Genomic DNA, 14,164 nt, shown 5'->3' on the forward strand with positions numbered 1-14,164 from the left:
ACCCCCGGGGGGGGCAGGGCCAGGCCCGAGAAGGGCGCTCAGGGACACACTCCGGTCTGGGGGGCTCTGCAGAGAGCAATGGGACCCCCGGGGGGGGGGCAGGGCCAGGCCCGAGAAGGGCGCTCAGGGACACACTCCGGTCTGGGGGGGCTCTGCAGAGAGCAATGGGACCCCCGGGGGGGGCAGGGCCAGGCCCGAGAAGGGCGCTCAGGACACACTCCGGTCTGGGGGCTCTGCAGAGAGCAATGGGACCCCCGGGGGGGCAGGGCCAGGCCCGAGAAGGGCGCTCAGGGACACACTCCGGTCTGGGGGGCGCTCTGCAGAGAGCAATGGGACCCCCGGGGGGGCAGGGCCAGGCCCGAGAAGGGCGCTCAGGACACACTCCGGTCTGGGGGGCTCTGCAGAGAGCAATGGGACCCCCGGGGGGGCAGGGCCAGGCCCGAGAAGGGCGCTCAGGACACACTCCGGTCTGGGGGGGCTCTGCAGAGAGCAATGGGACCCCCGGGGGGGGGGCAGGGCCAGGCCCGAGAAGGGCGCTCAGGACACACTCCGGTCTGGGGGGCTCTGCAGAGAGCAATGGGACCCCCCGGGGGGGGGCAGGGCCAGGCCCGAGAAGGGCGCTCAGGACACACTCCGGTCTGGGGGCTCTGCAGAGAGCAATGGGACCCCCCGGGGGGGCAGGGCCAGGCCCGAGAAGGGCGCTCAGGACACACTCCGGTCTGGGGGGCTCTGCAGAGAGCAATGGGACCCCCCGGGGGGGGCAGGGCCAGGCCCGAGAAGGGCGCTCAGGACACACTCCGGTCTGGGGGGCTCTGCAGAGAGCAATGGGACCCCCCGGGGGGGCAGGGCCAGGCCCGAGAAGGGCGCTCAGGACACACTCCGGTCTGGGGGGGCTCTGCAGAGAGCAATGGGACCCCCGGGGGGGGGGGCAGGGCCAGGCCCGAGAAGGGCGCTCAGGACACACTCCGGTCTGGGGGGGCTCTGCAGAGAGCAATGGGACCCCCGGGGGGGCAGGGCCAGGCCCGAGAAGGGCGCTCAGGACACACTCCGGTCTGGGGGGGGCTCTGCAGAGAGCAATGGGACCCCGGGGGGGGCAGGGCCAGGCCCGAGAAGGGCGCTCAGGACACACTCCGGTCTGGGGGGGCTCTGCAGAGAGCAATGGGACCCCCGGGGGGGCAGGGCCAGGCCCGAGAAGGGCGCTCAGGACACACTCCGGTCTGGGGGGCTCTGCAGAGAGCAATGGGACCCCCCGGGGGGGCAGGGCCAGGCCCGAGAAGGGCGCTCAGGACACACTCCGGTCTGGGGGGCTCTGCAGAGAGCAATGGGACCCCCCGGGGGGGCAGGGCCAGGCCCGAGAAGGGCGCTCAGGACACACTCCGGTCTGGGGGGCTCTGCAGAGAGCAATGGGACCCCCGGGGGGGGGCAGGGCCAGGCCCGAGAAGGGCGCTCAGGACACACTCCGGTCTGGGGGGCTCTGCAGAGAGCAATGGGACCCCCGGGGGGGGGCAGGGCCAGGCCCGAGAAGGGCGCTCAGGACACACTCCGGTCTGGGGGGGCTCTGCAGAGAGCAATGGGACCCCCGGGGGGGGCAGGGCCAGGCCCGAGAAGGGCGCTCAGGACACACTCCGGTCTGGGGGGCACGTGCGCTGGGATCCGTCCGCCAGCAGGGGGCGCTGCAGGGCCCGGGGGGGGGGGGGGGCTGGCTCCCCATTTCCTCCTGTCCCGCCCCGCGGCCCCTCCCCTCGGAAGCGCCTGCAGCCCCGCCCTCTTACGTCATCGGCGCGCGCCGGAAGCGGCGTGTGGCTGCTACTCACGTGGAGCGCGCGGCGCTTCCTGCGCTGGAACCGGCCGGGCCGCCATGATCCGCCTGTGGGGCCGGTGCGCGGCCGCGCGGGTGAGGGGGCTGGGGTCAGAGGTCAGAGCGCGGGGGGGTCAGAGGTCAGAGCGCGGGGGGGTGGGGTCAGAGGTCAGAGCGCGGGGAGGGGCGATTCGTGCCCTTCGCTCGGCTCGGGGGGGCGGCAGCGGCGGCGACCGAAATGCTGCGGGGCTGGAGCACGTGACCTGCGAGGGGTCCGGGTCTGTTCAGTCTGCAGCAGAGCGGGGGGGCTGGGAGCGGCCGGCAGCTCCCCGGGGGGGGCCGAGGGGCCGGGAGGGGCCGGTCTCGGGGGGCAGAACGAGGAGCGACGGGCTCAGGCTGCGGGGGGGGGGTCCAGGTCGGAGAGGGGGAAACTCTCCCCCGGGCGGGGGGGAGGCGCTGGGGGGGGGGAGTCCCCGTCCCTGGGGGGTGTCGGTCCTGCCTGGGGCGGGGGCGGGACCTGACCTGAGGCCTCTCCCAGCTCCTGGTTGTAGGGTTCTGTGTGTGGGGGGGGCCATTCCCACCAGGGTTCGACTTGTCCCACCCTCCCCCCCCCCCAGGCGCTGTCCGCCGCCTCCAGCCAGCGGGGCCCAGCCGAGCCTCCCACAGCCCTGGGTGCAGCCGCCCCAGCAGGTGAGCATGGCGCGGGGGCGGGAGGGGCTCTCTGCCCCGGGGGGGATCTCTGTCTTGCAGGCGGGGGGTGCTCTGCCCTGAGGGAGGCCCTCCCCCTGCTGTCTGGGGGTGCGTGGCCTCCGAGGGGCTCCGGGAGGCCGGGCTGTGGGGTCTGTGTCCTGGGTGGGAGCGGGCAGCAATGGACCCTGCGTCCGTGGGTGGGTCGGGGTCGGGCCCAGTGCGCCAGCTGCACGTATCGATTGCGAGGAAGTACAAAGGTTTCAGAGGCACCTGGTGGCCCCAGCCTCCCAGTGACAGCCCCAGGAGGGGAAACCGAGGCCCAGATTGGGGCGGGGACTGGCCCCAGGTCACCCTCCTGGGCAGCAGTGGGAGTTGGTCTCCCGTGTCACCACTAGCTCCTGGTCACTGTGGCAGGCGGGCCGCTCACCAGCGTGTGGGGCAGCCCTCGCCGGCGCGTGGCCCCTCGCTCGGCTGCGCCTCGGTGTCAGGCTGCTGGGTTGAACTGGGCAGCAGTTTGCGGTTCTGCTGGAGGGGAGCTCCTGCCTCTGGTCCCTGCCCCAGCAGTGCCGTGGTGCGTGGCCATGCAGGGCTGCCCGTGCCAGCCAGGCTAGGCCGTGACCGTCACGGGCCGTGGGCTGGATGTTTCTGACAGAGGCTTCCGTGGTTTGCCGTGGACACTCAGATCTGCTCTTTGTGCTTCCTAGAAAAGCCGCACGTGGCGCAGGCCGGGCTGCCTGTCCTGCGGGACTGCCGCGTGGCCGTCCCCGCTCACCGCACCCCCCCGCAGGCCTGGGTGGAGTCCCTGAGGCACTATGACGACAGACACCTGGGCCTAGCCCACCTGCACCCTGATGTCTTTGCAGTGACGCCCCGGTAGGCTCACGCCGCGCCCGGTCAAGGGGATCATAGAATCATAGGACTGGAAGGGACCTCGAGAGTCATCGAGTCCAGCCCCCCGCCCTCAAGGCAGGACCAAGCTCCATCTACACCATCCCTGACAGATGTCTATCTAACCTGTTCTTAAATATCTCCAGAGAGGGAGATTCCACCACCTCCCTTGGCAATTTATTCCAATATTTGACCACCCTGACAGTTAGGAATTTTTTCCTCATGTCCAATCTAAACCTCCCCTGCTGCACTTTAAGCCCATTACTCCTTGTCCTGTCCTCAGAAACCAAGAGGAACAAATTTTCTCCTTCCTCCTTGTGACACCCTTTTAGATATTTGAAAACCGCTATCATGTCCCCCCTTAATCTTCTTTTTTCCAAACTAAACAAGCCCAGTTCACGAAGCCTGGCTTCATAGGTCATGTTCTCTAGACCTTTAATCATTCTTGTCGCTCTTCTCTGCACCCTTTCCAATTTCTCCACATCTTTCTTGAAATGTGGTGCCCAGAACTGGACACAGTACTCCAGTTGAGGCCTAACTAGTGCAGAGTAGAGCGGCAGAATGACTTCACGAGTTTTGCTTACAACACACCTGTTGATACAACCTAGAATCATATTTGCTTTTTTTGCAACAACATCACACTGTTGACTCATATTCAACTTGTGGTCCACTATGACCCCTAGATCCCTTTCCGCCATGCTCCTTCCTAGACAGTCGCTTCCCATCTTGTATGTATGGAACTGATTGTTCCTTCCTAACTGGAGCACTTTGCATTTCTCTTTATTAAACCTCATCCTGTTTACCTCTGACCATTTCTCTAACTTGCTAAGGTCATTTTGAATTATGTCCCTATCCTCCAAAGAAGTTGCAACCCCACCCAGTTTGGTATCATCTGCAAACTTAATAAGCGTACTCTCTATCCCAATATCTACATCATTGATGAAGATATTGAACAGTACGGGTCCCAAAACAGACCCTTGCGGAACTCCACTTGCTATCCCTTTCCAGCAGGATTTAGAACCGTTAACAACAACTCTCTGACTACGGTTATCCCGCCAATTACGCACCCACCTTACCGTGGCCCTATCTAAGTTATATTTGCCTAGTGCGAGACCGTATCAAATGCCTTACTAAAGTCTAGGTATATGACATCCACCGCTTCTCCCTTATCTACAAAGCTCATTATCTTATCAAAGAAAGCTATCAGATTAGTTTGGCATGACTTGTTCTTCACAAATCCATGCTGGCTATTCCCTATCACTTTATTACCTTCCAAGTGTTTGCATATGATTTCCTTAATTACCTGCTCCATTATCTTCCCTGGGACAGACCTTAAACTGACCGGTCTGTAGTTTCCTGGGTTGTTCTTATTCCCCTTTTTATAGATGGGCACAATATTTGCCCTTTTCCACTCTTCTGGAATCTCCTCTGCCTGCCATGATTTTTCAAAAATCATAGCTAAAGGCTCAGATACCTCCTCTATCAGCTCCTTGAGTATCCTGGGATGCATTTCATCAGGACCTGGTGACTTGCTGACATCTAACTTTCCTAAGTGATTTTTAACTTGTTCTTTGTGTATCCTATCTTCTAAACTTACCCTCTCTCTGCTTGTATTCACTACGTTAGGCACACCTCCAGACTTCTCGGTGAAGACCGAAACAAAGAAGTCATTGAGCATCTCCGCCATTTCCAAGTTCCCTGTTACTGCTTCTCCCTCCTCACTAAGCAGTGGGCCTACCCTGTCCTTGGTCTTCCTCTTGCTTTTAATGTATTTATAAAAGGTCTTCTTGTTTCCCTTTATGCCTGTAGCTAGTTTGATCTCATTTTGTGCCTTTGCCTTTCTAATCTTGCCCCTGCATTCCCGTGTTGCTTGCCTATATTCTTCCTTTGTTAGTTGTCCTAGTTTCCATTTTTTATATGACTCCTTTTTTATTTTGAGATCATGCAAGATCTCCTTGTTAAGCCAAGCTGGTCTTGTGCCATATTTTCTATCTTTCCTACACAGCGGAATTGTTTGCTTTTGGGCCCTTAACAACGTCCCTATGAAATACTTCCAACTCTCCTCAGTTGTTTTTCCCTTCAGTCTTGCTTCCCACGGGACCTTACCTACAAGTTCTCTGAGCTTATCAAAATCTGCCTTCCTGAAATCCATTACCTCAATTGTGCTGGTCTCCCTTCTACCTTTCCTTAAGATCACGAACTCTATTATTTCGTGGTCACTGTCCCCTATACTGTCTTCCACTTTCAAGTTCTCAACTAGTTCCTCCCTATTTGTTAAAACCAAATCCAGAACAGCTTCTCCTCTGGTAGCTTTTTCAACCTTCTGAAACAGAAAGTTGTCTCCAATGCAGTCCAGAAACTTATTGGATAGCCTGTGCCTCGCTGTGTTAGTTTCCCAACATATGTCTGGATAGTTGAAGTCCCCCATCACCACCAAATCTTGGGCTTTGGCTAGTTTTGTTAATTGTTTAAAAAAGGTCTCATCCACCTCTTCCACCTGGCTAGGTGGCCTGTAGTAGACTCCTAGCATGACATCACCCTCGTTTTTTAACCCTTTTAGCTTAACCCAGAGACTGTCTACACAGCTATCTCCTACGTTCATCTCCACTTCAGTCCAAGTGTGTACGTTTTTAATATACAAGGCAACCCCTCCTCCCTTTTTTCCCTGTCTGTCCTTCCTGAGCAAGCCGTAACCTTCCATACCAATATTCCAATCATGCGTCCCATCCCACCAGGTTTCTGTAATACCAATGATATCAAAGTTGTATTTATTGGTTAGCAATTCCAGTTCTTCCTGCTTATTACCCATACTTCTCGCATTTGTATATAGGCATCTAAGATACTGATTTGATCTTGCCTCCCTGTTGTGCCCTGACCCTCCTTTCTCCTTGCCATTGTAGGCCGTAGTCCCCCCCATTTCCAACCCATCTCCCAGTCCCGCACATGCAGCACTTACCTGTGGGCTTTGCTCACCTGCCCCCGTCGAACCTAGTTTAAAGCCCTCCTCACAAGGTTAGCCAGTCTGTGTCCAAACAAGGCCTTCCCGCTCCTGGAAAGGTGAACGCCATCTCCGCCAAGCAGTCCTTCCTGGAAGAGCCCCCCGTACGATGAGCCGAGGCAACGCAGGGGGAGACTTGGGTTACTCCTGCTGCTGCAGGCAAAGCCGCCCTTTGGGAGGGGCTGGGTGAGCGGGGCATGGGGCTGTTCCAGGGCCCCAGGGGAGGGGGGGCTCGGGTTGGGCTCAACACAGATCCAGTTGCTAGGCCTGATTCCAGCCCAGAGCTGAGACAAATTCCCGGGTGTTCAGTGCAGCGTTGTTCCCCGCTGCCTGGGGCTGCCCCCTCCTCCCCGGCCGCCTGGCACGCCTTGCCCCATCTCTCACTCCCCCCCCCCCCCCCCAGCCACCTAGCACGCCATGCCCCATCTCTCACTCCCCCCCCCCCCAGCCACCTAGCACGCCATGCCCCATCTCTCACTCCCCCCCCCCCAGCCACCTAGCACGCCATGCCCCATCTCTCACTCCCCCCCCCCCAGCCACCTAGCACGCCATGCCCCATCTCTCACTCCCCCCCCCCCCCAGCCACCTAGCACGCCATGCCCCATCTCTCACTCCCCCCCCCCCAGCCACCTAGCACGCCATGCCCCATCTCTCACTCCCCCCCCCCCCAGCCACCTAGCACGCCATGCCCCATCTCTCACTCCCCCCCCAGCCACCTAGCACGCCATGCCCCATCTCTCACTCCCCCCCCCAGCCACCTAGCACGCCATGCCCCATCTCTCACTCCCCCCCCCCCAGCCACCTAGCACGCCATGCCCCATCTCTCACTCCCCCCCCCCCCCAGCCACCTAGCACGCCTTGCCCCATCTCTCACTCCCCCCCCCCCCCCAGCCACCTAGCACGCCTTGCCCCGTCTCTCCCCCCCCCCCCGTCCCAGCCACCTACGCGCCATGCCTCTCCTGTCACTCCCCCCTGCCCCGGCCGCCTGGCACGCCTTGCCCCATCTCTCACTCCCCCCCCCCCCCCCCCAGCCACCTAGCGCGCCATGCCTCTCCTGTCACTCCCCCCTGCCCCGGCCGCCTGGCACGCCATGCCCCATCTCTCACTCCCCCCCCCCCCCCAGCCACCTAGCACGCCATGCCCCATCTCTCACTCCCCCCCCCCCAGCCACCTAGCACGCCATGCCCCATCTCTCACTCCCCCCCCCCCAGCCACCTAGCACGCCATGCCCCATCTCTCACTCCCCCCCCCCCAGCCACCTAGCACGCCATGCCCCATCTCTCACTCCCCCCCCCCCCCCAGCCACCTAGCACGCCATGCCCCGTCTCTCACTCCCCCCCCCCCCAGCCACCTAGCACGCCATGCCCCGTCTCTCCCCCCCCCCCCCCCCCAGCCACCTAGCACGCCTTGCCCCGTCTCTCACCCCCCCCCCCGTCCCAGCCACCTGCGCGCCATGCCTCTCCTGTCACCCCCCCCCCCGCCCCCGGCCGCCTGGCACGCCATGCCCCATCTCTCACTCCCCCCACCCCGGCCACCTAGCACGCCATACCCCGCCTGTCACTCCCCCCCGTCCCGGCCGCCTGGCACGCCATGCCCCATCTCTCACTTCCCCCACCCCGGCCACCTAGCGCGCCATACCCCGCCTGTCACTCTCTCCCCTGCCCTGGCCACCTGACACACCTTGCCCCATCTCTCACTCCCCACCCTCCCGGCCACCTAGCGTACCGTACCCCACCTCTCTGTCCACCCCCCTGGTGTGCCGTGCCCCACCGCTCCCCCCCCGGCCGCCTGGCGCGCTGTGCCCCACCACTCCCCTCCGGCCGCCTGGCGCGCTGTGCCCCACCTCCCGCCCCCCGGCTGCCTGGCACGCTCATGGCCTGCTCCAACCTCCTGCTCTCTGCTCCCCTCCGCAGGGTGGACATTCTGCACACGGTCATGGTCTGGCAGCGGAACTACAAGCGGATAGTGAGTGCGCCGAGTTGGGCTGGGCAGCCTGGATGGAGCGGGGGGGGCCTGAGGGGGGCCGGGGCGGGTCCCAGCTCTGGGAGGGGACCAGGGATCGGACTTTGGGGTTGTCTCTGATGGGCGCACCCCTTGCAGAGCTATGCCAAGGTGAAGACGCGAGCAGAGGTGCGCGGGGGTGGCAAGAAACCCTGGGCGCAGAAGGGCAGCGGCCGGGCCCGGCACGGCAGCATTCGCTCCCCCCTCTGGCGCGGCGGTGAGTGGCTCTCGGCCCTGGCACGCGTGGGGGAGGGGAACGGAGCCGGGGGCCCCAGACTTGCGCGACCCACCCTGCTCCTGTGTCCCGGGGCTGTGGGCGGGCGGGTGCGCAGCGGGGCGGCCCCCTGGACAGGCTCCCTCCCACTCCAGGCCCTGATCCCGCCTGACCTCCCCAGGTGGCGTGGCCCACGGCCCCCGAGGGCCCACCAGCTACTACTACATGCTGCCCATGAAAGTGCGCGTGCTGGGCCTCAAGGTGGCGCTGACGGCCAAGCTGATGCAGGTAGGGAGCGTGCGGCTGGCGGTGCGCAGGGCGTGCCCAGGGCTGCTAGCGTGGCCGGCAGGGAGCCAGGCCCCCGGGTCTGTCCCCGCTACAGAGCCAGGCTGGATCGGGCGCGGAGGGCAAATGAAGCCCCTGGGGCCTGTCCCCAGCAATTGAACCAGGCTAGATCACGTGGGGGGGGGGGGGGGGTATGAGCTAGGAACCAGCCCCCCGGGTCTGTCCCCAGCAATTGAACCAGGCTAGATCACGTGGGGGGGGGGGGGGGTATGAGCTAGGAACCAGCCCCCCGGGTTTGTCCCCAGCAATTGAACCAGGCTAGATCACGTGTGGGGGGGGGGGGGGGGTGGCTAGGAACCAGGTCCCGGGGTCTGTCCCCAGCAATTGAACCAGGCTAGATCACGTGGGGGGGGGGGTATGAGCTAGGAACCAGCCCCCCGGGTCTGTCCCCAGCAATTGAACCAGGCTAGATCACGTGGGGGGGGGGGGGGTATGAGCTAGGAACCAGGTCCCGGGGTCTGTCCCCAGCAATTGAACCAGGCTAGATCACGTGGGGAGGGGTGGGTATGAGCTAGGAACCAGCCCCCCCCGGGTTTGTCCCCAGCAATTGAACCAGGCTAGATCACGTGGGGGGGGGGGGTATGAGCTAGGAACCAGGTCCCGGGGTCTGTCCCCAGCAATTGAACCAGGCTAGATCACGTGGGGGGGGGGGGGTATGAGCTAGGAACCAGCCCCCCGGGTTTGTCCCCAGCAATTGAACCAGGCTAGATCACGTGGGGGGGGGGGGGTATGAGCTAGGAACCAGGTCCCGGGGTCTGTCCCCAGCAATTGAACCAGGCTAGATCACGTGGGGGGGGAGGGGGGGTATGAGATAGGAACCAGGCCCCGGGGTCTGTCCCCAGCAATTGAACCAGGCTAGATCACGTGGGGGGGGGGGGGGGGTATGAGCTAGGAACCAGGCCCCGGGGTCTGTCCCCAGCAATTGAACCAGGCTAGATCACGTGGGGGGGGGGGGGGGTATGAGCTAGGAACCAGGTCCCGGGGTCTGTCCCCAGCAATTGAACCAGGCTAGATCACGTGGGGGGGGGGAGATGAGCTAGGAACCAGCCCCAGGGCCTGTCCCCAGCTGTGGTCCTGCCTCCGGCAGGGGGTTGGAGTTGGACTCAGCCTCCTGAGGTCTCTGCCAGCCCTGGGGTTCTTGGCTTGTGTGCCTGGGCTAGATTGGGGGGGGTGCTGGGTGCTGGGACTCCTGGTCTGTCCCTGCCCCTCGCACTGAGCCCTATGCACAGTCGACTCGCTCACAGTCGGGGGGGCTGTCAGGCGGTTTGGGTCACATGGTAACGGGGGGCGGGGTTGGCCCTTTGCCAGAAGGGCTGTCCTAGTTGGGCAGCGGGGGGCGGGGGGGCCGTGCAGCGGCTGGAGGGGACCCAGCCTGTTCTGTGTCTTCAGGACAACCTGCACGTGGTGGACAGCCTGGACCTGCCGACCTGTGACCCCCAGTACCTGGCGGACCTGGCGCGATACAGGCACTGGGGCCAGTCCGTGCTGATTGTCGACGTGTGAGTGGGGGCGGGGCCGCCAGGGGAACCGTAACCCTGGCAGAGCGCTGGGGGGCTGGGCCTGGCGCCGGGGGGGGGGAGCGCCCCCTGCTGGGCAAGTGCCCTGGGAGCACTGCTGCAGCTGGAGCCCCTCTCGAGGGGTGGGGTTTGGGGTCCTTGCTGCCCCGTTCCCTGGGCCCTGAGGCAGCCTGGGAAGGCCCCCAGCTCACGACTCCTCTGTCCCAGCGACAGGATGCCAGAGAACATCACACGGGCAGCAGCCAGCCTGAAAACCATCACCCTGGTGCCAGCCCTAGGTGAGTGCTGGGGTGCCCTGCTGGGTGGTCACTCCCCCCACCGCAGCCTCCCCTCGGCCCTGCCTGCAGCAGCGAGCCCCCACGCCCTTCCTCCTCGTGGGGCGGGGCGAGAATCCCTCCGCCCCCGGGATGCAGCTGGCTCCGGGGCAGGGCTCCCACACCTGGGCGGCGATGCGCCTGCCTCTGGGGTGGGGCGTGGCGGCTGCATGCAACGCTGCGCACCAGAGGGGGGAGGTCTGGGGGCACTGGCTGCCTCGGGAGCTGGACACCCCTGGAGCCCACCCTGGTCTCTCTCAGGGCTCAACGTGTACAGCATGCTCAAGCACGAGACGCTGGTGCTGACGCTGGACAGCCTGGCCTTCCTGGAGGAGAAGCTGCTGTGGCACGACGCCCGCTACACCGCGCTGTACCCCTTCCGGCTGCCCTACTGCGACTGGCCCTAGCCGCCGGGAGCGCAGGTGACTGCCAGGGCAGGGGGGTGTCTGTGCCCGTCCTGCCGCACGGCCAATAAAGAGCTGCTCCTCCCACGCTGCCTGCCCTGCGGCTGTTCCTGGCGGGGCGGGCCGGTCCCCGCCGTGGCCCCATCGCCTGCAGGGCGGGAGGGCAGGGCCCAGCCAGGCCAGTCGGTGCTGGAGCTGCAGTCGCTCCCCAGGGCAGGTTCCTCTGTCAGCAGCTCAGTGCTTGGACCCTGCACTAGCGCTGCTGTGTGCAGCCTGTGCCCTCTGGGAGACCCTCCAGAAACAATCCCGTCTCCCCTCCAGACACCGGCATAGCACCCTGGCGCATTCCTGCGGGGGCAGAGGGATCTCCCCTTGGCGCAGGCCCCCAGCCGGGCTGGGGAGCTGGCCTGGTCCCACGTCTCACTGATGCTCTGCGGGGCAGGGCTGCTGGCTTGTGCCCGGCCAGGCGCCCCTCACTCAGCCCCAGGCCTTCGCCAGCCTCTCCCCTCCCCGCAGCCCTCCTGGCTGCCTCCTCCCTCTGGCTGGGTGCGGCGTTCTGTCCGAGCACGCGCTGGCATGCCTGTGCTTCCTTGCCTCCAGTCCAGGCAGTTCCTGTGAATCCGGCCTGGCTCGAGGAGGCCCCGGCTCCGTTTCCTTTGGCTCGGAACCGCGCACCCTTGGCACAGTTTGACACATCGCCCCGTTCTGCACCAGGCTCCTGACCGGAAAGGCTCCGTCAGCCTGCTCGCTCGTGGTAGCTGCCAGAGCAGGGTCCTCCGGCGCCGGCCGGGATCAGGGCTGCTGCCTTCGTTCCTGCCCCAGGGCAAGGCAGCCCCCGCCAAGGCCGTGCGCACGCCGTGAGGCCATGAGCAGAGGGGCACCCATGGGCGCTGGCCGGCCGGTGTCGCTGTGTGTGCAGGCCAGGCAGTCCCTCCCCCGTCTGCTCCGCTCCAGCCCCCTTCCCGTTCTGGGGGGAAGCGGAGGTGAGGCAGCCCCATATCTACGGGGGGAGGGGTGTGCCAAGGGGGCCTGGCCCCTCCTCCCCCTGCCCCCAGAGGCAGCGTCTCGGCCCTGGTGGCCCCCTGCAGAAGGCGTGATGAGGGACCTGTGCACGAGTCATGGGGCTGGACCCTCCTGGGGCCCACAGCTGCAGGAGAGAGGCCCTAGGCTCCTGCCCCGGTGCAGTTGTGAGCACCAGGGGTGCCCCTCCTGGAGCGGGGGCTCCGAAGGGCTGGCCTGAGGCTGGGCTGCGGGGGGGGGGCCGTGCTCGCAGAAGCCCTGGGCAGAGCTGGCTGGGAAACACCCAACGCCTGAGAGGAGCCCAGACTCCCAGCCTGGCGAAGGGGGGGGGGGGAGTTTGGGGGGGTTCTCTGCGCTAAGGAGGCTTGGGGTGTTTTCTGGGGGGGCTGCGGGGGGGTTGGGGGGTTCTCTGCTGGGGGTTGGGAGTGTTCTCCGGGGGGCGCTGGGGGGTTGGGGGTGTTCACGCGGGGGGGTTGGGGGGTTCTCTGCTGGGGGCAGCCGGAGCGTTCTCTGCGCTGGGGGGGTTGGGGGTGTTCACGCGGGGGGGTTGGGGGGTTCTCTGCTGGGGGGCAGCCGGAGCGTTCTCTGCGCTGGGGGGGTTGGGGGTGTTCACGCGGGGGGGTTGGGGGGTTCTCTGCTGGGGGCAGCCGGAGCGTTCTCCGCGCTGGGGGGGTTGGGGGGGGTTGGGGGGTTCTCTGCTGGGGGCAGCCGGGGCGTTCTCTGGTGTGTGGAGCGCATCGTGGCAGCCGAGACGGGGCCCGTTGGGCCAGGCCCAGCACATGGGCAGCGTGGGAACCAGCCCCGGGTCGAAAGCAGCCCCGCAGCGGGCGAGGGCTGTTTCCGCTCAGCCCTGGCGCAGGAGAAACCCTTTCCCCTTTGTGGTGCTCTGTGACCCGACGCTTCCTTCCTGTTGGCTGGGGAAGGTGAAGGGAGTGACAGGCCGGGTGGGGGCAGGGTGCCCGCGGGGGAGCGTGGTGCAGCCGAGAGCCCGTCAGCGGCCCGTGTCCGTGGCTCGCAGGCAGGAGCAGGCTCCGGGCCGGGCTGAAGGAAACGTTTTGCTCCGTTTCGAGGAATTGCACACGTTTTCTTTTCAAGGAAAATCGGTTTTGCGCTAAAAACCAAACCTTTTCCGTTTCTCGGACTTTTCTTTTCCCCCAACGAGCAGCGCTGGCCCCAGGTGGCAGACCGGCTCGTGCCACCCGGCCGCAGCTTGCTCTGGAAAAGGGGATTGGTTGGACAACTGTGCCCAGCTCGATTGGCTCCGGCCCCCCCCCTTCCCCCCTGGTCGGGCTTGGTGAGGAAAGGGTCCACGTGCAAACTCACCAACAGTGAAACTGGTCAGGCCTCCGGTTTCCTGGCCACATCTCTAGCACCCTGGCGGCAGACAGAGCAAGGCATTGTGGGTAAGCAACCCAGTGTGGTGGGAAGGCAGCTGATCCCTGCACTGCTTGGGATTCCCTCGTAGCTCTGGGAACTCTCCCCAGCCCTCCCTGGCAGCAGCAGCCGGCCCCCCACTGGGTCCCTCTCCCGGCACCACGGCCAGGCCAGTGATTTGCTCTTTGTTTGCTCCCCCAGCTGCCAGGCACTTCCCCGAGCTTTGAAGGGGGAGGGGCACAGGCCTGCAGGGCAGCGGAGACCCCAACACACTGAGTGCAGCCAGCAGGGCAGGCAGGTGGGCTACCGGCAGAAGCCAGTTGTCTCCACAGGACAATGGCAGAGTCCTCACTGGCTCTTTGTGGGTAATAAAGAGGAGAAAACACAAGTCATGGGGGCGGGGCTGGAAGCGTCTTGTTGCCAAAGCTGGATTCCCTCCTCCCACTGAAAGTCACGCTGTAGTGTGAGCGCACTCACTGTTTGGCAAGAGAACTGCCTGTGTAGGCAAGGCCCTAGGGTCAGAGCTGAGCCTCCATCTGCTGCTCTTGCGCACAGTTCGCATCCGGGGAAAGGGGCTGCCTTGGCTCCAGGATCTGACCGA

The 14,164-nt window shown here is 64.6% G+C and overlaps 2 protein-coding genes across 3 annotated transcripts; one reads left to right on the forward strand and one right to left on the reverse strand.

The window, feature by feature from the left end:
- The first annotated feature begins 1,760 nt into the window (after nt 1–1,760).
- On the forward strand, nt 1,761–12,420 carry MRPL4 (mitochondrial ribosomal protein L4). Of its 2 annotated transcripts, XM_089774634.1 has the most exons (10): nt 1,793–1,915; nt 2,416–2,488; nt 3,193–3,361; nt 8,288–8,339; nt 8,475–8,592; nt 8,771–8,877; nt 10,324–10,433; nt 10,659–10,729; nt 11,027–11,187; nt 11,770–12,420. In XM_089774634.1, the coding sequence occupies exons 1-9, from the start codon at nt 1,859–1,861 to the stop codon at nt 11,170–11,172; spliced, it is 903 nt and encodes a 300-aa protein (XP_089630760.1). In that variant the 5' UTR covers nt 1,793–1,858; the 3' UTR covers nt 11,173–11,187; nt 11,770–12,420. The 2 variants fall into 2 exon arrangements, with proteins under 2 accessions (XP_089630761.1, XP_089630760.1); XM_089774635.1 differs by lacking the exon at nt 11,770–12,420 and having other exon boundaries at nt 1,761–1,894; nt 11,027–11,256.
- Nucleotides 3,360–13,905, reverse strand: LOC149520901 (uncharacterized). Its single transcript, XM_089774633.1, has 2 exons — nt 13,513–13,905; nt 3,360–6,463 (listed from the first exon to the last, which is right to left on the reverse strand). The coding sequence occupies exon 2, from the start codon at nt 6,291–6,293 to the stop codon at nt 4,479–4,481; it is 1,815 nt and encodes a 604-aa protein (XP_089630759.1). The 5' UTR covers nt 6,294–6,463; nt 13,513–13,905; the 3' UTR covers nt 3,360–4,478.
- Nucleotides 13,906–14,164: the final 259 nt, after the last annotated feature.

This window comes from Pelodiscus sinensis, chromosome 31 (genome assembly GCF_052426305.1).
Source record: "Pelodiscus sinensis isolate ZL-2025 chromosome 31, ASM5242630v1, whole genome shotgun sequence".
In the NCBI taxonomy this organism is placed as follows: Eukaryota; Metazoa; Chordata; order Testudines; family Trionychidae; genus Pelodiscus; species Pelodiscus sinensis.

Excerpts from the sequence above, each read along its gene's own strand:
- MRPL4 (XM_089774634.1), top strand. The coding sequence starts at position 1,859 with ATGATCCGCCTGTGGGGCCGGTGCGCGGCCGCGCGGGTGAGGGGGCTG. Across the intron at positions 8,593-8,770 it reads CTCCCCCCTCTGGCGCGGCG|GTGGCGTGGCCCACGGCCCC; the intron begins GTGAGTGGCTCT and ends TGACCTCCCCAG. Across the intron at positions 8,878-10,323 it reads TGACGGCCAAGCTGATGCAG|GACAACCTGCACGTGGTGGA; the intron begins GTAGGGAGCGTG and ends CTGTGTCTTCAG.
- LOC149520901 (XM_089774633.1), bottom strand. The coding sequence starts at position 6,293 with ATGGGGGGGACTACGGCCTACAATGGCAAGGAGAAAGGAGGGTCAGGG.